At 44.0% G+C, this 22,436-nt stretch overlaps 1 protein-coding gene across 5 annotated transcripts in view; it reads left to right on the top strand.

Annotated features, from left to right (window-relative positions):
• The window catches only part of GRAMD1B (GRAM domain containing 1B), a 237,929-nt gene that overhangs the window by 125,751 nt on the left and 89,742 nt on the right, over positions 1 to 22,436 (top strand). For 4 of the 5 annotated variants that reach the window (XM_067564463.1, XM_067564456.1, XM_067564437.1 and 1 more), the window contains one exon: positions 5,310 to 5,387. In XM_067564463.1, coding sequence (XP_067420564.1) covers positions 5,310 to 5,387 — 78 coding nt within the window. Of the gene's footprint in view, positions 1 to 2,688; positions 2,802 to 5,309; positions 5,388 to 22,436 lie in introns of those variants that run through there. The other variant, XM_067564471.1, reaches the window with a different exon arrangement.

The raw sequence follows: 22,436 nt of genomic DNA, 5'->3' as shown, positions 1-22,436 counted from the left end.
TGTATGGGGTCTTGGCTGTTTATTATAATTCAGAGACTGAGACCCACATAGGAGAAACAAGCCTTTAACATATTCCGCAAAGGCTTGAAAACTAGAATACTGCAGGAAAAAAGTGTCTTGGTGAGTATTTGTTTAAGAACCTAAGAACGGCCATACTGGGTCAGACCAATGGTCACATAGCCCAAGTATCCTGTCTTGCAACAGTGACCAATGCCACATGCTTCAGAGGAATGAATAAAAGTTGAATAAAACTTGAACATTTATTTCAGTATCTGTAACCTTTTTATTCATTTTCTATTAATATTGGTACAAGTGATTTTGTGTGTGTGTGTGTGCACACATATGCATGCATAAGAACATGTTGGAGGTCGATATCATGAGTACTTGTATAAATATTTATTTACACAACACTTCATGCTGCAAGCATTTTGTATGTCCAGCTTGAAGCTGACTTCAGTGCAACACTGCATATATTCAGTGGTGCCAATGATTTAAGCCCTCTTCCTGTTTATAAATGCTCACATCCAACCAAGGAGCAGCAACAATACCATGCGACTTAGCTTACCATTCATGCAGCAGAAAGAGTGGATGCTCAAATTAACGGTGCCAGTGAATACTTTGCAAGCAGTTTGTTAATGGGAACATGTCTCCATAAAGCATTGGTTAAATAATTTCAAGGACTGAAAAAAATTGACAATTGAGCTGAGAAAAAATACTAGTGAAGAAGATGATGCTCAGTCACTATGGGGCTGAAGCCCATATAAGCACCTAGATAGAGAAGGGCATGTGGTAGTAGTAATTGAGAAGATGAGAATAGCATTGAGATTTCATTGGCACAACAAGCTATACTAGTGTTGGCAGTGACAATAGTGATGAAGATGAGGCTTCTGGTGGTGATAACGGAGATGGACATTTTCCCCCAGGTAGCAGAGGTAAAGGTGGAAATAGTGGTAATAAAGATGAAGTTAAGGCTCATGGTAGTGTTGATGAACATAAGAATAGAGGTGATTACTTCTGCCCTCCATCCTGACTACACTGTCACTGTGAACTTCATTGTAATGTGGAACCGAATGCCTATTTTTGTTTTATCAATCGTTGTAAGAATCCGTTTTCTTTTACACATTTATTGGCTTCTAAGGAACTGCTGTCAGAGCTTTATAGGGAGAACCACCCTCTGCAAACCTGCCTCTTGCTCATCTTCACTCTAAGGATGTTGAGACTGATGGGAAATTTTGCATTGTTTACAGCCAAGAACTAAGAGAAATCTTTTCTATAAGGCTTCAGAAAATGTGATCTTTCAGTCAGAGAGAAAAACACATGATCTGGGGTTCAGAGTACACAGGCTACAAATGCAAAACTTTGTGTGAAACCCTTGCACCCAGCTTGCTGAGTTAGCATCTGTCATGGTCCCTGGGTAGGCTACCCCTTCTGAGGCCCTTTTCCAGTCTCCTAGGTGTAAGTAACAGGCCTGTGCCTCCATTTTTCTTTGGGGATGGAATCTTGTGATCCAAGTGCTCCCCGGGTGGGTCTTGAAATTGTGGCTTCCAACCATGTTACCTAGAAGAAACAATGAAACCTGCAAGAGTTTTCCTTTGGGACCCTGTTTACAGTAATAGTTTGCAGTGACACAGAAGCAGCTTTTGCAAAACAAAGTATGATTTATCTTATCTAAAGGTATACAGCACTCAGAGAAATGGATTTAAAAAAGAGACTGATGTGCATATAGTCTTATCTATGATTTGGTATTCCCATCAAGCCCCCAAAGTAGACATGACTTAACCTTGGGGTCTTCTCTTCTCTCGGGGACCAAGTTACAGGTGCTTTGCTGCAGATTCTTGACTCTGTCAGGCCTGGTCTACACCTAAAACTTAGGTTGACCTGGCTACATTGCTCATGGGGGTGAAAAGAGATGTAGTTAAGCTGACCTAAGCCCCAGTGTAGACACTGCTAAATCAAAGGAAGAATTTTTCCATTACCTAGCTATCACCTTTCAATGGATTTACTACAGCGAGGGAAAAACCCTTCTGTTGGTGTAGCAAATGTTTACACTACAGCAGCATACCAGCATCGCAGGTGTGCCGCTGTAGCACTTGTAGTGTAGACTTAGCCTCAGTCTCTGTGTTGTCCTACAGCAGCTGATACCTTCTTCCCTCCCTCTCTGTAGGGCCAGTCTTTTAACAGATCAGTGTCATTCGATCTACCGCTTCTCAGCCTTGACAAAACAGCCCTGTCACCAGGTTGGATGATGATGATGGCTATAAACTTGGTTATTATGTTTGAGGGGATGCTCCTTATCTAGGCAATTGTTTTGCCCTTCCTGTCTGATTTCTTTCATAATCCCCTTAGATCTAACTCTGCATTCAGGCAGGGTAATATCACACAGATATACTGAAGAGCATATGATATTTATTTAAAAAAAAAAACCAAAAAACATTTCACAACACTCCACAGCTTCATGGTACACAGCCACTTGCCTGGCATCATTTCAGGGGACAAGCTAGAGAGGGCTAGGAAAGATGCGTCAACAGTTTAATAGTTAAATGGCTCAGTTAATTTGTAAGCACTTCAGCAGTTTGTGCGGTTTAAAATAATGATCAGAACATGTCTAAGTGAGAACTGGCTGTGATCACATGATAACCCTCACCATAGAGGTGCTGTGTCACTTTAGCAATACATATCTTAGAATCACCAGATAACTCCAGACACATTTGTCAAACTCCAGCCTCTGCTTAACCTGCATACCCTAAAGGTTTAGAGACTTGTCTGAGTGTCCGTTGTGCACCATTAACCTTTGGAATGAGGTAAGGACCTTACTGTTTTGTGGCATTTGCTGATTTCCCAAGTTTCAAAGTTTTCTGACCTACTTCAGGCCATTTTTGTGTCTAACCAAAAATCATATAAGTCATTAGAAGGAGCACTGTCAACTTCAAATCTAGTCCATTTAAAATTAAATAAAGGGTATAATTTGGTATTATATCTGCCCTCAAGTCAGACTGTCAATTTTGGAAGAGGCTTAACCACATTTTCTCATATGCAAAATGTTTTTTCTCTCTCCTCCATTGTGGTGTGTAAGACCCACACAAAAAGGGGGAACCTACTGTAGTAGAACTGACTAAATAGAGAGCTGTGTCAAATTCACGAAGGAAACAGACTGAAAAAATAGAGATTATTTGTCCTTCTGATCTCTTTCAGCTCTAATAATTTTAGGTGTCATTTGCACCAAGAGTTGGTAAAATATTTTCGGTGTGGTTTTTAAGTTGGCTGTGTCTCTTCAGATATTTAAACTGCTTGACTAGGAGGACTTTATCCAATAGCTTAGCCATATGGAAGTAATTAATTAAACAATATAATTTTTAGAATTCTATAATTTTGAACTGGATCCTGAAATGAATGGGAAGCCGTTGGACATCTTTTGGCAACACATGACGTGATACATTCTCACCTGTTGATTTTCCTTTAGTAATTACTAACAAGGAATTCTCTGTAAATGTGAAATCTTATAACTTGGAAGTAGGGTTCTAATGCGGCTGGCCAGTGTAGCTGCAATATAGGATTGTAGGTCGCAGCCGTTTGGGGGGATAATACAAACCTCACATGATGTTTTGTACAAAATGTTGGCAATTTGGAAGTAAACAGTGACATCTTGTGGATTCAGTTTGTAAGTCTCCAACTGAAATTCAGTTCCACTGGCCACTTTCCTCCATGACAATACTCAACATACCACTGGGGTACTGGAAAGGGAGATCACTTTATTTAGTACATATAACAGCAGCTCAAGGCACAATGAATTGGAATAAATGCAACCCTTAAGTACTGGAGAAAGATTTGCGAAGTATGCAGTGTGAGCGAGAGAAGAGCCTTATATGAATTACAGTGAGAACTAGCACAGCTCTTAGGCTCAGAACTGACTCTGACCTTAGATTTGGAATGAATAATTCCTTTAGGATTGGAGAAAATCCCCCTCTGGTATCTAGGATCTGTTGTGATAATGCCCTCCCCTTGCATCATCCAATGCGCTGCACACCTGTACAGTTAGACCCCTAATGTCATTTCTTGGGAGTGTTTTTAATTTGCAAAAAAACAACAACAACAACAAAAAACCCCACGATGCTTGTTAAAGGATTTTTAATGAAGTATTGAAGTCAAGATTTGCATGCTAAACCGTATGAAACCATTCAGATCTGGCACAATGACATCCTCTTCAAAGATCATCAGCAAGGCTATTACTGAACTTTTAAAATTCCTAGGAAAAGGTTACTATGTGAAACTCATAGGTTTCAGTCCCATTAGGGGCATTTTTGTTGTTTTTCAGGTATGTGTGCACCTCCCTAGTTCCCTTTAAGTTTTGGTGTTTGCCCATAAAAACATGAAGCAAAAAGCCTGGATTTTTGTGGTTACTTTTTGAAATTACAGAGTTTCATACAGACTCCACCAAAACTAAACAGCAGCTCGTATTTCCTACAGCCTCAGCCTCAATTTTACTAGTCTAAACCCTGGAGTTTTTATTTGTGATTTGGCCCTGAGTTTTCAGACATTCGAGCAAGTTTGTAAGAACTCATAGGGCTCGATCATGTTTCACACAGCCCATAGTAAGTGATGCTGCATAGATGTTCCACCCTGTGAGAAACACTAGAGGAGCAGACAATTGTTTGTGAGGTACAGAGGCAGTGATGCAGCTCAACATGACTTCTATCAAACTTTCTCCATGTGCAATTAGACATGCAGGAGGTAGTTTGCAGGACTGTTTTGTGGCTTGCCCTTTGGGCCCGAGGGATTCATGACTTTGCTCTTCCCCACCTATTTGGGGGAGGGAAGCATCCTCTAGTGCATAGTTCCTGCACCCCAGAGCACCTGGACCTGTGATCCAGGTGGCTGTAATGCAGCTTGCACAAAGAGGGGGAGTCCTAGTACACCCCCACATGGTCACATATGCCCAGGCACGATTGAGCAACGTAGGGCAAGATGTGATGCAAAAAGTACCTATTATAAACTTGCTACTCTCTTACTTGCAAACCTAAGGCCTGGCCTATACACAGTGCACTTGTAGGAGTGATTTTGGACCAGTTTAATTAGACTGGGGCACCTCTGTGTGGACACTGTTCTATTGATTTAAGAGTGTTCACACAAGGAGATTTGCATCAGTTTAAGTAAATTAGTTTCCAAACCAATTCAGTGAAATCACTGCATGCACTGTGTAGACAAGCCCTAACTCTGTGCAGTTTAATTCTGTTCCTGTTTTCTTTAGGAGAGTGAAGCAGCTGGTACATCCAGAGGTCTAACTGCTTATGTCTTTCTGTCTCTTCCTGCAGTAGCCAACAGAGCAGCCAGCAAAGCAGCCATGATGATGATTCATCCCGATTCCTGAATCCCCGAATGCGTGACGAAAGGTAGGCCTGTCCAGCTCTGGGGAATTGGGGAAATGACTGTTACTTCACTTGTCCTGAACATTGTTATTGGTTTATGTTGTTTGTTTATTATCAGGAAAATTATGGCTTTTATTTAAGGTGTAAAACTATTTGGTTTTAGATGTGTTTTCTTGAATTATGTTAACAAATATCCCAGTGGCTATCCCCTGAAGCCCTGTGCTCCCAGTGATGAACTTGCACCAAGAATGCAATGTCATCAGGGTATTCTCTGCAAACATCTCACCATTGAAAATACAGTGAATGTTGGGTATTTTTCAATGTATACTTTGCTTTGAGGTGTTGTCAGTTTAAACCCAAAACTAGAAAACATAATTATAGTGGAAACACAGAAGGAGGAAGCTGCAATCAGAGGTAACCAGATGAAACCAAGTAACACATCAAATGTAGGTAACATTTGTAAGCACAAGTTTACATCAATTCAGGTTGTGCACTGGATGCAAGTAGCCTTGCAGACAAAGGTAACAATACATATAAGTAAACACAACACATGCAGCAAGCAGCACGTATTGTATATAAATGCAGGTTATACTGTAGTCACAGAAAATACTGAATAGATCCTCTTCCATAGCAAATGATGATATTGATATTTGATCAGATACTGATGATACATGAAAGTGACTGTGTGATGCTGCACAGCAGGGAATCTAGAAATGTCTGGAATATTGGTACAGCATATGAGAAGATGATAAAGCAAGAAAAATTCTAAATGTGTAGAAGAGTTTGGATATTTTGTGAATGGGACATGCATGTATGGATTGTATATACAGTGAAGAGTTGCTGATGTTGCTCATGGCATCTGAACACCAAGATATTTGGTGGGTCACAGTGAGATAATGGAAAAGAGAATAATGTGTTGGAAAATCAGAAGATGCTAAATAGGAGGAATGTCTGTGAAATGAGGAAGCAGGACGAGATATGTGTCAATTTATGGAAGAGCACCGTTCATCATGGTTTGCTTTCTCGGAAGGTTTGACAAGGATTGTCATCATGGATTGAGTGTTGTGGTTGTCCTGGGTTGTTTTACATTGGTTGTTTTTCTGTCTAAAATGCAAATTGCTCTCTCGTAATTTTAAAGAGGTTGTTAGAAGCATGTACTTGGGTGCCTAAACCTAAAGGGTACAGCTACACAGCGATTAAACAGCCCGGGTCAGCTGACTGAGGCTTGCAGGGCTCGGGCCATGGGACTGTAAAGCTGCTGTGTAGATGTTCGGGCTCTGGGACCTTGTGAGGGGGGAGGGCCCAGAGCCTGGGCTCCAGCCCGAGTCCAAACATCTGCACAGCCATTTTTAGCCCTGCAGCCCAGGCCCCACGAGCCTGAGTCTGCTGACCCATGCCATGCTGTGAGTCTTTTAGTCCAGTGTAGATGTACCCTAAGAGGCATAGGGCCTCATAGGACAGGGCACGGAGCTAGGAGTGCGGAGCCCTGCATTCTGTTCCCAGCTGTGGCCTTGGGCAAGTCACTCTTGGTGCCTTACTTTCCCCATCTGAAAAATTGGGATGATGATATTTATCATCCTCTGTAAAGCACTGTGAGATCCTTGGGTGCGAAGGACCATATAAGTGCAAAGTAATATTAATATTAATATTATTATGGTTAAGATGCCTTTAAGTGGGTTTGCTTGGCTAAATTATCAAATGGGGTATCATCAGAGGAGGTGTGGCAAATGCAGGAGAGTGGAGATTGACTGGCTGCTTTTACCTTTTACATTATCTGCTATATCCAGCAAAACTGAGTACAGGAAGAGGCAACCTGAGCTGTTCGCCAGTCTCCCTGATTCCGTGTTGCTGTTCAAAACCTCTGTCCCATTCTAGTGAGGTGAATGAATTGGCTCAAAAAAAAATGGCTCCCTGCCTCAAAAGAGTCCAAAGTGCAGTAAAATCATTGGCTGATTGATCATCCTAATACCCCTGAAGTAGGTAATTGCCATTTACTAATTTTACATTTTGGGAAACTAAGGCCACGGGGTGTGTAAATGACTTGCCCAAGGCCACACAATAATGCAGTGGAAACGGAAGGATTGGAACTCCTGAGGTCCTCACTCCCAGTTGCATAATAGTTACTTATGTGCCTGATTTTAATTTACACTTTACCTGCCAAATCGTAAATGACGCATCAGTACCAGATCCTTACTGGTCCAATGTAAACTCAGGGTGTACATATTGTGATTGGCACTTTTGTTCAGCTCTGGGTGATGGCTGATGACGGTGAGCTGACAGTGAGACATCAGATTTTCCCTGTCTTTGAGTTTATCCACTTTTGGCTGTGCATAGTTCTAGCCAATATGCAAGATGCTTTTCCCCTTTCCTAGCAGCACTAGTGTGAGCACTGGGAAGAAACCCACTGGCACAGGTGTTGATTTTGGAAACTGAACTGTTTTTCCCATGTGCTTTGCAAGTCAAAACTTGAAGTCACCTTCCTCACATTTATCTTCCAGACTTTTACCCAATATAGAAACAAAATGCCTTTGCCTATTGATCATTAGCTTCCTCTGCCCCTTAATAAACAACCAACTGAACCTGTACTGGATCTGTATTCCCAAATTTCTCTGCAAGGCTAATGTTGAGACTAGGGCCATGTCTATGCTACAGGAACTGCAGCGGCACATTTGTTCCACTGTAGTATAGATGCTTCCTACAGCAACAGAAGGGGTTTTCCATCATGGTAGGTAGTGCACCTCCCCAAGCAGCAGTAGTTAGGTTGATGGAAGAATTCTTCTGTCAACTTAGCCACATCTATCCTAAGTTGGGTCAGCATAGCTATGGCTCTCACAGGAGTGAATTTTTCACACCTGAGTGTGTTGTCCTAATTTTAAGTGTAGACCAGGCCTAGTTTGTGATTGACCTGTTCCTCTGTCTGTTGTGTTTGGGACAGTCGTCGGGTATGCAAGGCGGATATCCAGCACCTGGGTAAAGGTTGCTGTGAAATTTCAGAAGCCCAAATTCATAAATTTCAGACTCTTGTGGTTGATTTATTATTGCTTCTTACTGCAGCATTGGTACAAAAGAGGCTGAAAAATGAATATCTATAAAAGCTTTGCAAATTATTTTTATTTCAGCCAAACCAGCAGAATTAGTATTACTGCATCTCCTGATCTATCCCAGTCCATTTTCTTCGGCTACACAGGAGCTACTGGCTCTGTGTTACTGCAGCCTCTTTTACTGTTCTGGGCTAGAACCCTTATTTTATTGCACCCTCTAGTCCTGTTTTACATCTGAACTTTGATTTCTTAAATTGATTAGGTCCTGTTACTCTGTTACCACACTGTTCAGCTCTGAGGTCAGGCAGTGTGGCTTCCACTGATCCCAGGAATAGCATAGAATCACAGTCTGATTATTTAAGGCTTTTAACATCTTTCTTGGTGTATGGTAGCATAACTAAATGAACGGCTAGAAAGAGACACTTAAGACAAAGGCTCTTAGTGAAGACTCACTCTATAGCATGGGTTGCATTGGTGTCTGCTAAACCCTGGATAATAATCTTCACTCACAGAAAAGGTCAAACCCTTTAATTGAATCTTTTTTTACTTTCAAATTAGCGGTGTATTTGCAGCATTTGGGTAGTAGTTTTCATGAATTTCTAAAGCTCAGTGACTAGCATGGGCTTCCAGTTTTATTCTCCCTTGACTGCATCTAGGTCAGATTTGCTAGCTTTACAAATCAAAAACTGGTTTCTGCCAGTGTTCCAGACTCACCCTGTGTCTGGCAGCAAATAGAAAGGCAGGCAAGCCCTGCTGCCTCCGCTGCTTTTCCCCTTGACACAGATGGGGACACATAGCAGAGAAGTGACTTGCCCAAGGCCAAACAGCTTGTCAGTGACTGTGCTGGGAACAGAATCAAGAATCCTTGACTTTGTCCCTCAAACTCTCAACACTGGAATTCACTCCCCTCCTAGTGCCTTCTCCCCACCACTGAGAGCTGAGTGCCTCTCAGACACATAAGCAACTATGAATCAAAAACACTAACAGAGAGCAGATTTATGAAGTCAGATGCCATTTTACTTGGTTAATTTTCCTACTATGAGCTGCGGTGATAAGGGGAGAATGAATAAGCTCCAAGTTAGTAGCTGTTTACTAATTGTTATGTGCTTGCGATGCTGCATACAAAGTTAGATGGTTAAATACCTTGCAAAGACGTGGCTGTATTGCGCGTTTACTAGTCCCAGCTACTCTTCTCCTTGCAGAGGAGAGTGCATAGCCCCTTCAGACACAGCTGGAGTTAAAAACCTTATGAAGGAGGAAATGCTTCTTTCCTGGATGAGCTGAGGCATCTCTCCCATCTTGGCTCCTCTCATGGGGTCAGAGGTCCTTCCTACTCAGTGTCTGCTAAGCCAAACTTCCATTGAATTCAAATTTCCCCAAAGGAAGTCAATGGGAGATGAGCTGAGTAAAGACTGAATAAAAGATTAGTAAGGACCTGAAGATTTGACTCACTCAGGGGAGAACAAGTCAACCCTAGAGAGCTAATTAATAACCCAGCAGAGTGTTTGGCTCAGAAGTAGTGCTTGCAGCTAACCCTTTCCTCAATATGTTTCATGCCAATTATTACTCTCTCTGGTGCTGTTGATCCTGGCATAATTTAATAGCTGAGAGCACTGTGTACTACTAGTTCATGGGGAAACTGACAGCAAAGCAGATGGGTGCTTAGATAGCTGAGTTTTGTCTGACGCTGGGGAACATGTGAAGTCATATCTCCTTGGTCTGGGATTTCATAGGCTAAGCAAGGTCAGACCAAGGCAGCCTCCAGGTACAGAAAGAAGTGTCCTGGTGATTCAGTAGACAGTGTCCCCTTTGAGCCTGGTCTGAACTAAAACCTTGGTGGTAGTGTACTGGATTGCTGGAGCCACCACCTTTCAGATGGAGTGCAAAGCGGAGGTGCTGACCGTCTAGTCATTACTAAAGATCCTCCTTATAAAGCAGTATCCTCAGTGACCTGGGTCTTATAAAGTGACCTCAGGATTGCTGCTGTTTATGTTTAATTCCAAGTAATTTTTATGTATTGTTTAACTGAAAAAACTAATCTTAAATTGACCTAAATCTAGGGTTGGTAAATTGCCTTTACCTCTATTGTTTGCAGTTGTCATCATGTCAGGCTCCAGGGCAGAGATGCAGCCGTGTAATCTCTCTTTGGGGAGAAGTGGCTCTCGCTCATTGATCTGACACAAACTCACATTCATTTTTAGTTTTGTGCAACGCATTATGCTGGTTATGAATTAGCAATGGGGGAAACATCTAAAAATTTGGGATCTAAGCTGGATCTTTTTGTGTAGCTGGAGCTTCTTGTGTAGGCTTGGTGAACCTCTTGAATTTGCCAGCCTGGGCTGTAAATTGGGTGAGGCAGATCTTTCCCATGCAACTTGTTTATTTTCTTTCAAGAACAATAATGACTCCCCTCCCCCCACCTTTGTAGACTCTGAGCACCCTGCTCATTATTTACAATGACAAAACCAAAAGTGCTGTTCACTTATCTTGCCCCTTCTACCAAGAAGCAGCTCTGAATACAAATAACAGCACCCACTACACCAACCAGTTCTTCAATATCCCTTAACTCTCCTGAAAGTCCAGGTGAAACATACAGATCCTGCGGCGTGTCCTGGGTTTTCCAGAGCCCTGCGGTCCTTACAGAGAGCAACCTGCCAGTCACCCCCTCGTCTGTTATACTGAAGAGAATGTAGCATCACCACTGCTTCTGCCTCTTGAAAATGTCAGCAACTTCACCCTCCAGGAGGTAGCAGATTCTGGACAAGAAGAGACAGTGGTGAAATTAAAGGTGGTGACAATGGTGGGGAAGATTGTGAGGTTTTTTTCAAACTGCATTAAAAGTTTGGTGTGACTTTTGGGGGAATCTTAACACAAAAAACCCAGGTCCCCCCTCCACACTGCATATGCCAAATAGAACAAGCCTTTAAAAGCATCTACCAGGTGCTATGTATCTGCCCACACCTGTGTTGCTGAGGCAGTGCTTGCACATGCTTCCAGTATGGCCTTAATTTTTCTGAGCCTTCCGGTATACATATCTGAGGTGATCCTGCAGTCAGCACTTTTTTGCTGACTACAGCAAAAAGCAAGTTCAGCGAACCCCCTCTGGAATCAACTTCCCTGTGCAGCCAGCCAGGATCTGAAGATCAACCTTGTTGCTCCCCCCACTCCTTCCCTAGCACACCACATCTGACATCACACACAGGTAGAGCTCTGCACGCAGAACCATTTCATCCCTGCAGAACTAGGTCAGAGAGTACCTGCACCTACCGTGATACACATGGGAAGCTGCTGGGAGCTGAGGCTATCCCAGCCACGAGCAGAAGCATGCTGGACCTACAGGGCAACTGTGGAAAGATACCAAAAAGGAAGGTGTGACTGGGGATGGCTGATCTCTTGACTGTGTCCACCCATATCTTCATTACCAGCCTGCACTTAGCAACAAAGATGGTATGAAAGATATCACCAGTCGAGTTAACTTGTAAGTGACCTGACTCAACAGGACAGACAAACTCACAGCTGTGATTCATACAGGGCTGAAGCCTCGGATTCCTTCAAACAGGACGCTGTCTTTGTCCTGCTGTTGGAAGCAGACCTTTTAATTGCTGCTGTTACTATGCCACTCCATGGGTTGTAGGCACCACCACAAGGCACAGCCATGGTTCAGAACCCATGCCCCAAGAAGGTCTCCTGCAGCACAGTGGTGAAGCATCTCTGTCATTTGCGTGCGTCCTCCCTGAGGAAAAAACTCACCTTCCGCAGAGCCATGTAAGTTGACAAATGTGGGTGAGGCTGGGCTTGGATCCTGTGCTGGGGTGGAGTCTGTGTGCATTATGTTTGTGCATCCATGTATCTGGGCATGAGAGGTGGCTGAGCGCTGTGCAGGTGTTTTCAGAGTCCTAGAAGGGGAGAGCTAGCCAAGCAAACTAGGAGGGAGTTTAATTCTGAGGTGTTGGACTGGGACCTAGGAGATCTGGGTTCAGTTCCCACCTTTGTCAAGATTCCCTGTGTCACCTTGGGCAGGTCTCTTCCTCTCTGTGCCTCAGTTCCCCATCTATAAAATGGGGAGGAGAATCCCTTCCCTACCTCCTATGAGCATTGTAAGGATGGGTTCGTTAATGGCTGCGAGGTGTTCAAATACTGACGTGTTAGCCACTTAGGCACCTAAGAGTTGATTTGTGATGCCCGGATGATCTTAGCTCATAGTTGCTGCTCTGTTTTAAAAGAGTGGCTCAAAGATTGACTAGGGCTGGGATAGGGGAACCCCAGGAGGCCTGGGTGAGATGAGTACACAGCACAGTTGAGTTTTTTAATCAGTGCATAAAGCTGGGGTTATACACAAACTGCACCAAACTGTTCACCCCGTTGAACTGCAGGTTCAGGCTCACTCATGTGCTCGCTTCTGTTTGAACTGCAGGCTTGTTCTTTATTGTGCCCCTGAGGCGCCCCTCAGGCTTATAGCAGAGAGCAGGCTTAAATGAAGTGTAAATGCCATGCTGCTAGAGCGGGAAATACAATCCGTAGACTCATATGCACAAGAACAATCTGCACCCCTAGCATCCAAATGTCCATGAAGAGAAGAGAAATAGATGAGGGGAAGGGAAGGAATGGAGAGGAATGGACAGAGAGGATGGGGAAGACAGATGGTCGAAAGAGACTGAAGGATAACAGACTGAATCAAAATGGGAGGGCAGGGAAGGACAGTTCATTTCAGGATGGCTCAAGAGGTAAAATGTTCTGTTCACAAATCACACCAAGAATGCAAATTAATCACTGCCCAAGGCCTACGCAGAACCCGTGTGCCACTAATCCTGGTGTAGCAGGCTCTGAGTCTTCTTTCTCTTACACCAGTGCCACTCTATTAAGGTCCATGGAGCTGCTCTTGGTTTACACCAGGCAGGAATGAGACACTCTGAGAACCAGCCTCTTTGTTGTTCCCTGCGCAGTCCTGGCCTGAGCCCCCAAGGGCAAAAGCTGTGACAGAGATGAAAAATCATGAAAGGGGAAAAAAATAACCCAAACTTTTCAAACCAGGAAAAAAAATTGTGAGACGTTGTTTGGGTGAAGGTGCAGGGCATGCTTCTGGACAGCAGTTCAGGTTTGAGATGAATTTGGGGGAAATGCTGGGGTTCGGTTCCCGAAGGTAGTTTGGGCCTGGGGGAAGGTCATGGGTGGCCGTTCGATTTGGTTAATATTTTATGTGAACTGGTTCATCCATCATTAACCAATGTCATCCCCTCTCCCCCTCCATCCTGACCAACAGTTTATTTTGAGCTTTTTAAAATTTTTCCTTGCATATTCCCTGTGTGGCTCAGGATTTATGAGACTTATATGTATGAGTTGTCTGTGTTGGGGCTGGGATGGTGGTGGGGGTTACAGGGTGAATGAGAGGTGGGGCCAGACCAGAGCTCTGGCTCTGCATTGCACTCCTGCCATGAACTTTGGGAAAGTTTGGATTCGGATCCAGATCCAGAATCTGCAGAGCCTTATGGATACAGTGCCAAACACCTGAGCTCTGGAGGGATCCAAATCCAAAGGATTCAGCTCCCCTCTGTTAGCAATGAAGGAGTATAATCCTTAGCCTGTTGCCCCCTCATCTCACCCCATCTCCCATCCCCCACTGCTGCTGAGACAGCCCTTGGTTTGACTTTCTGCTGGGACTGACAGGAAGGGGCCATAGCAATTTCATGAGAGCTGCACTGCTCCGCAAGGACCAGCGCATTTGCTGCTGTTGGCAGACTAGTCACGGGTGCAGAGATCACCTGCTCCCAATTCCTCCTACGCCAGCATTGTTCTCCCTCCAATGTCTCAGAGGCAGGCTGTTAATTATAGCACATGCTGCTGCAGGCCCATGGCTTGCATTGTTGGGTAAAGTAGGTTTTGACAAGTGGCTGGAATAAGATAAATTCCTCCCTTCTCTGCTCAGCTTGGAACCTTTTGCACCTGGTGTTCCAGCTCCAAGAGCCCCCAGCTGTCCTTTGGAGATGTATCCAGTACAGGAGGAAAGATCTGTCATCCCCATAACATGAGCTCCCGGGACACTCTGTTCTCAGCAGAATAGGGTCTGGTTTTTCATAGCCCTTTCATTAGATCAGCACAGATTCTGGAATTTGATGGCCCTCAGCAAGATTATGCCATCTTCCCATCTCTGCCATACTTCCCTTTCCTCTTTGATCTCCTCTCTCCCTCCATGATCTGCTGACTCAGGATCTGAGAAAAGGGAAGGAGGGTGTCTTCTCTCTGATGTGGTTGGGCGGTATGTGGAGGGCTGGATAAGCCTTCCCTTTCCCTCTTGTTACCCAAGGGGGTAAGATGCAGGGAGGAGGCTTAGCAGGATAGGTCTGTTTTGTAGAGCCTTTTCTTGTGCTCTGAGGTCCCCAAGTCTTAAGGAGTTCCATAGTTGCCACTTATTTGAGTGGGTGACCTGAATTTTTGAATAGTCCAGTGCTGTCAGTGAAATTAAGAGGGATGGATAATTGTGCAGACAGCTATAATGTTTCAGGGTATCAGCTGATTGCTCTGTGCAAAAATTCATTCTTGACTCCTGGGGCAATCAGCAGAATGCATTATGGATGCTTTTTCCTCTAAAACATCTGGTATGGGCCAGATGCTGGACTTCATAGGCTACTGTTCCAAACTGGTATAATAAAATGAAGCATGTCTATTGTTAAATCCCTTGAGAACATAATACTAACAACAATAACAATATTAAGCTCTTATTCAGAGCGTCTTATCTGAGAATCTCAAAGAGCTTCACAAAGATAGGTTACTATAATTATTCCCATTTCACAGATAGGGAAATTGAGGCACAGGAAAGGGGAAGTGCTTTGTCCAGGTTAAATAGCAGATACTTGGCAAAGCTGGGACAAGAACCCAGGTCTCCCGCCCAGCCTCCTTCCCACTGGACCAGAGTATCTCCTGTTTGGTTAGATAAACCTTCAGATGTCCCTGGCATGTCTTGTTGCACATGGAGAAAGTTTAACAGAAGTCATGATGAGTTGCGTCACAGTCCCAGGAGAGTGTGTGAGTGGGGTGAAGACAAGATGCTTTTAGTTCCTCTTGTTTCCAGGTCTGAGAAGCTGACTCTGATGGTCTCAGTCCTATGCCTACCTGTTTCCAAGTGCAGAAGGGTCAGTTGTTTAATTGCATTCCACCTGCTGATTTTATGTAGAGACAATTGCTTTTTTTTTTTTTTTTTTTAAAATGATTATAGTTAGAAAGTGACCCTGTACAAATGACATTGTGCAGTTCCACATTCAGGGTCATGTTTCCAGCCCAACCTTAACCAGGACTTTCTTTTTTTTTTTTTTTCTTTTTAATGGGGACAAATTGCAACTATTTATTTCTAGTCCTTAAGGAAAAGACTCCAAGAGATTTTGGGGTTTTGTTTAGAAGAGCAATGCAAAAATTTGGGTGCTGATCCAAACTTCTGAGAGTAGAAATCTTTTAATAGCAGCATTTCCGCATGAGACTACTGCTACTTCCTGCATTTGGTTATAATGGAAGTTCCAGAAGAGAGCTGTGACAGAGTGGGATACATTTGTATCAAATTATGATCTTCATTTTGTATTATGTGCTGAACACATAGCTAATCTTGTCCAAGGCAAGGTTACTGAATTGCATTCTAGACATCTCCCTTGCTCAGGAAAGGTGCTTGACACCTCGTTGAAGGGTCATTACAGAGCAATCTGGACTCTTAGCTGCTGGCCCAACCCCATGGAACAATGGATTTCCTACACACCAGCACAGGGAAACCAGCATGGCTGGTGGAGTGACAACTTTTCAGCCTGGGAATATGGCAAAAGGAAAGAGACTGTATTTAAGAAGGGGTGCTGCTCTGAAAAGGAAGGGGTTGACCATTGCCATATATAAGTAGAACATGGAGGAGAGAGGAAGAGCAGGAGGGACTCTGCCCAGCCTGAACGTTGACAGATCTTAGACTCTCAGATGAGGTATTGAGAGGGGTGTGTTAGGACTTGTGTTTTTCTCCAAAGATTTGCAACTCTCCAGTGCCTTTTAAGATTAAAGGGTCTGTGGTTAAGAAATTCCTTTGAAAAACCTCTTCCTTGCTTTCCTGCCACATTGTACCCGAAGGGATTAATTAGAAGCCAGAATGCCCAGCTAGGAGAAACTCTGAGGGAATGAGTGTAATCAGATAGGGGGCTTAGGAGATCTGAGGCACTGGTTTCGGGGACTATGGCAGCTGGACTGTGGAGCCCGATGTTCCAAGGAAGGACTCAGATGAAAGATCTGAGCCTGGAAGAGTGTTTTTGAGTCCCAGCGCTAGATACAGTGACTAGTCTGTACAGTGCAGTATTGGGCCAGGTTATGACAGGCTGTTTTGGAGCCTGGATGAACTTTAGCTTCCACTCCCAGCAGGAAGAACAGCCAGAGGTTCAGAAACAAATGGAAAATAATAATTGAAAAATATTATATGAACTTTCTCCAACCTTGAAAAAATCTAGACATATCACTAAACAGGGCACAGAAGTAAGTGCTCCACAGAGACATGGGACCCAACCCCAGATATTGAGTGTCTGTAATCAGCATCCAGATCTGAATTTTGCACCTTGAGTACATCTTTTGAGAGAGGGAGAGTGGGGGGAGTTCTCCCTTTGCAGGGAGGCAAGTAACCAACTCCCTACAGGAAGCAAAGGTCTAGTCCACCATGCACACCCCCAACACCCAAACAAGTTCTTCATACAAGACAATATAGCCTGATAGCAAATTTCCTCCCCAAGCCTTTCCCCAGGACCAGCCACTAATTGCTTTTTCCTCCCTTTGTTCAGCTCAGCTAGCTAGGCCTTGTAGTGAAATAATAAAGCTGAGCTCTTAACCCGTAGAGCTCAAAGTGCTTTACAAAGGAATGTAAGTAGCATTATTCCCATTTAAGAGATGGGGATAACTGGGGTACAGGGAGGGGAAGTGATTCACCCAACATCACACAGCAAGTCAGTGGCACCGCTGGGTATAATAGAACCCAGTTTGGTCTCCTGATTCCCAGTCCAACGTCCTATCCACTAGATCTCACTGTCTCCAACTGTACTGTATTCCCGAAGCCACTTAACCCTTCCCTATCTGGTTCCAAACCCCAGAAGACATGGGAAAAAATGAAGGTTGTGGGCTTTGATACCGCTTAGTGCCTGTGTCCCAGCTGTCTCTGAGTGGGCCTCTTAGGACCCAGACTGGTGGAAACATCCCATTGCAGGGTGGTTCAAATTTCCAGTGAGATTTCATGTTGGTTTTTTTAAGCCAAATTTATTCAGTGCTGCATCTTTAAATGTAAAGCCTTCTCTTGCTGGCTGCTCTCCTGAAGTTTACTCTTTCATTGCTAATGTCTCTGAAGAGCATATTCTTGAACATCAATAACATTAACCCTTTCCCAGTGCCCTCCAGGGCAGGAGGAGAGAATGGCACAGAGGGATGTCCCAAGGGCTTTTGATTTTTCATGGGGGAAAATCCTGGCATCAGATTTCCTCCTTCCTTGACACTCCTCCTCACTAAGTGAAGTCCTAATCTTCTAGTCGCTTTTAGGGGTTACTGGGAGTGATTAGACCAGCCCCAGGGGATAAGAGCCAGCCATGTGCTGACTGGCTGCTTGGGGGGAAGGGGAGAACAGCTCTTGTGAATGAGTCAGCAAGCAGAAAGCAAAGAGAAAGTGTGCAGGATGCACCTTTCTGACTTGTGAGTTTGCACTGAGCTGCCCGACCTGCCTCTCTTATTGCGGAATTAGAATCCCATGCATCCGGGCAGAAGGAGGAAGAAGTGGAAAGACTCCACTCTGATGGATCAGCAGTAATGGGACTATTCTCTCCGGCTCTTCCTCTGCAGACCTAACCGGGGCTTTCCTCTGAATGCCCTAGTATCCTTGCTTTTGATGGAAAAAACCCGCTGCTATCAGTATTGCCAAGATTCAAGTTCGCCCTTTGTTGTGGTCTCCGGACACAAGTGGAAAAAACAGTTTAAATGAGAGCAACTTCACTCTGGGAAAGAGGTTAGCTTGAAAGAAACTCTTTCAGTTAATCCCAGTTATGAGAATTTGATTCTGATTGTTATTAACCTCAAATCATTTTGGTTCTGGTCCAAAATGCTTCTCTAATCTTTCTGGGTTTTGCATCTTATCTTGTGGCGCAGTAGTAGCAAGTTCGGCAGAGACCCGAAGGCAGCTGTGCCTTGAAAATTGGTTCTCTCTCAAGAGAAGAAATCTGAGAACAGAGAAGGGGAGATCTGTGACTCTTTGCACATAGCACAAACCCTTTGTAAATTTCCCCATCGTTGCCCTCTCATCAGCCTAATCCATGTCTCTCTCCCTCTGGGGCCAAAACTCTGGAGTCTACCAGAACCATCACGGTGGTGGAATTGCACCTGTCCACGGAGGGATCTGAGATCACCCCTCTGCTGCTTTCACTCCAGAAGTGCTGCATGTATGTAACTGAGCCAGGATTTCTATCTTCCCATGGCTTTGGCACCATCACTCCCTGATTGCTGGGGTGGCAGTTGCTGCGGTTCTGTGAATGTTTTTGGGGGAGCATATTGGAGCACAGACAGACCACCATATCCCTGTAGGTGACTGTGACTGTGTCAGTGCTCATTGTGATCTGTGTAATCCTCCTCCTGCACCTCCTTTCATTGCACTTGCTTCCTGGTCTGCTGCAGAGTGTTTACGAGTGTTCCAGTGATATGATGGCAGCATGTGTAACCCCAGTACACCAAGCACCATAACAAGGTTAGCCATTTTAATCAATACTAACAAATCTCCTTCCCTCTCTCCCTGACTCTTGCTATACTCCTCTCCTGCCATAACCCCATCCTGGACCCTGCTGCACTGTTCATACTCTCCTCCCAACCCTTTAGTGGTAGTTCCCACTGCTGCATGCTCTCTCACCCTCCACCCTTTTCTTTTATCTAGAGTATTGGATTGTGTTCCCCCTGGGAGATTAAGGGAGTCAGCCAGGAACTTGGACCCACCAAAGTTTCAGGCATCCTCTCTCTGCCCTGGAGAGAACCAATCTGTCTCTTGAGACTTAATCACCCATCATCTGCTCTTCCCTCCCTTCAGGCTTTAGAAATGATGGGTCAGTGGGCTTTCTTTTGTTCTTTTATTTTAATTCTTTTCCAGTTGTTCCCCTTGTCACTGTCCTTGAACCACATCCTTCCTGCCTCCAAACTATCCTGTCCCAAACCAAACCTGCACTCTTAATGTCTTCCCAACCTCTTCTCATCTCAAATTCTCTCTGCAATGATCATTATAGTCTCCCCATTTCCACTACCCTCAGACTCTTACCTGTCTTTACACCCATAAAAGTCATCACTCCTTTTTACTTTACCCTCCCACTTTGATTCTAATTGTTTCTACCTCTCTGTAAAAATTGACCATCCTTCCCGGTTTCCACTATGGTTCCCTGAATTGAACTAGTGTTTCAGAGAATATCTTTCTACATCCCTTAAAAAAGTCTTAGCTAGCAAATATCCCAAGTATTCCCTATTTTAAGAGAGAGAAGGTAGGTGAAGGCCTACTTTTATTGGACCAACTTATGTTGCTGGAAGTGACAAGCTTTTGAGCTTCACAGAGCTCTTCCTCAGGTCTGGAGACAGATATGACCTCACTTACCTTGTCTCTCTCATATGGGACTGACACAGCTACAACAACTCCCTGAATTTAAGACTTTGCACATGTTCCAGAACTTGCTTCCCTGTAGCCCTTTCAGTTTATTTCTGTCTCTTTGTATTAATTCCTCTCGCTCTCAGAGGACACCTCATTCTGCAGTCCAAAAAAGACTTAAATTGATCTCTAATGGTTAGGAATAGGGATGAGAGCTAATCTGAGGGCAGATTATCTCATATCTGCATACTGCAGGGCTCTTACATCTTCCTCTAGAGAATATCTACTGCTGGCCTCTATCAGAGGTAGGAGACTAGGCTAGGTGGACCTTGTATCTGATCCAGTATGGCAATTCCTATGAAAGGTGCTATGGTGCAATATCCCTTAGTACAGTATCAGAAATCTTTTCAAACCCAGAGATGGGATGCAGGCTCTGTATAAAGACTAGTTTAATTATTTTACTGTCTGTCTTACACATTAAGGCCAAGGTTTTCAAAGGGGTAATGATTCTTGGTGTTTCGACACTTGGGTGTCCAACCTGGCACATTTTAAAGGATTATCTGAGGGTGGGCGCTGAACACTATCGAAAATCATGTTCCTTTATGGTGTCAATTTGTGGGCATCCAAAATCACTAGTCACTTTGGAAAATTTTGGCCTAACAGAAAGTGGAGCTGATCTATTACATAAATGACTGCTTTGTCCATTTCTCAAGAGGAAAGAAACCCTGAAACATCATATCCTTCCACCTAAAGGTGTGCAAAATACTTACAGTGAAAGTTGAAATTGGCAGGGTGGAGGGATCCATTTATTTACAAACTTAAAAAAAAAAGGATGTATTTTACTGAAAAATCCACCAGATTTTAAAAAGTTTTCTCTTGAACCCAGGCCCCTTTTGCACAGCCCATTTCTGAAAGAAAACAAGCCCCTCCAGAGCAAAAGGCAGCTTCAAAATTCACACGGTCCCAAGCTTCTAACGCAAACCAAAAAAAGAAAAAGCAACATTTTGTGAAACTGTGTGTGGAAATAGTCTTCGTTCTGTTTTGAGCAGTTTCAAATCTAAGTGGCGTAAATTTAAAAAAAAATAAAAATGGCTCCAATTCCACCCTTTCTGCTTTCTTCCTCCTTTCAGAAAGCCTCTTCCTAGCTTCCATAGGAAAATATCCTGCCTTTTTCCTGCTGCCAGGAACACTTCATTCTCTGCTAGGTCCCTTCATCACCCCACCTTTCCAGAGAGAAAATCTTGTTTCCCACACCCTCTCTCAAGACCCTCAGGCATAGCCCATGCCCTTTCAAGCACCCCACACATTTAGTGCAGAAGTAAATGGTTTTACATCCACCCAGCATGCTGTAACAGAACTACTACAGCTCCCATGATTCAGTCGGGATGTGATGCCTCTTACTCCCGATGCAAATGCAGCATCACATGATTTCCCAGCTGTGAAGCACAGAGTCAGCTCCTCATGAAATTTCTTTCCCTAAGGAAAGAGGTGGATCCTTGTTGAGACATGCTGAGGTTGCAAATAATCTCCTCTGACAGCAGAGATTCCAGAGCTGCGGAACACTAACTTCAGAGAGGATTCAGCAGTTTAGGCATTTTTTTCCAGGGTTCATTACTCCTTGCAGTCGCTATCCCTTATGTTATTTCTGTTCCTTATATTCCTTCAGCCCACGCTGCACTCTCTCCCTAAGCATACTTCTTGTTCTTTCTCTCTCCTTGAAATCTCTTGATGTGTTTGTTGTTTTCCCTCTCACCAGTTCTCTTGCTAATAGTTTTTGCTTTGCGTCCATGCAGTATACAAAGCCCCACATATAACTGGGGCCTGCTACTTCACCATCCCTTTTGCTCTGCTCACAGTTGTGCAGACTCCCTTGTAGCTGTGACTGACCTGATAAACAGCATTACACGTAAAGTGGCAGGGCCTAATGCATAGCATTTTGGTCTAAGTGCACATGCATGCACAGAGTTCCTAGGAGACTGATACAGTGGGTCCCTCTAAGCCTTTTGGCTTTGCTTCTGTGGATGCTCTAACAATTGTCCCTTTATTATTAGCATTGCATTCCCTTGGATGTCCTTGGACTCCCGCTGCTTGCTAGAGAGGAACTGGGACAGGAATAATTCATTTGCAGCAGCTGGATTATCGTCATGTACCCCTGCAAGAGTAGGCCATTATGGCTGTGTGTGTGTGTTTGTCTGGACGTGCACTTTGCCTCTGCAGCCAACTGTGCTTGCATGAAATGCGTAGAGCATATGGCATTTGAGACTGGCTAAGGAGCTGTATGGGGGAGAGGAGAAGAGCAGGGGAAGGGGGGAGTTTGGATGTTGTTTGTAACTCCAGTTAAAGTCAGCATGGCCTAAATGGCTAAAATTGAGCTGTATACTTTGAAGATTTACCCTACTCTCTGTTAGCGATGGATGACCCTTGCAGCGTATG

The sequence above is a fragment of the Emydura macquarii genome, unplaced genomic scaffold (assembly GCF_026122565.2).
Source record: "Emydura macquarii macquarii isolate MOO-44397 ecotype Brisbane River unplaced genomic scaffold, CSIRO-AGI_Emac_v2 contig_312, whole genome shotgun sequence".
NCBI lineage: Eukaryota > Metazoa > Chordata > Testudines > Chelidae > Emydura > Emydura macquarii.
Note: the sequence above shows the minus strand (reverse complement) of the source record. Positions and strands in the feature narration are given on the sequence as shown.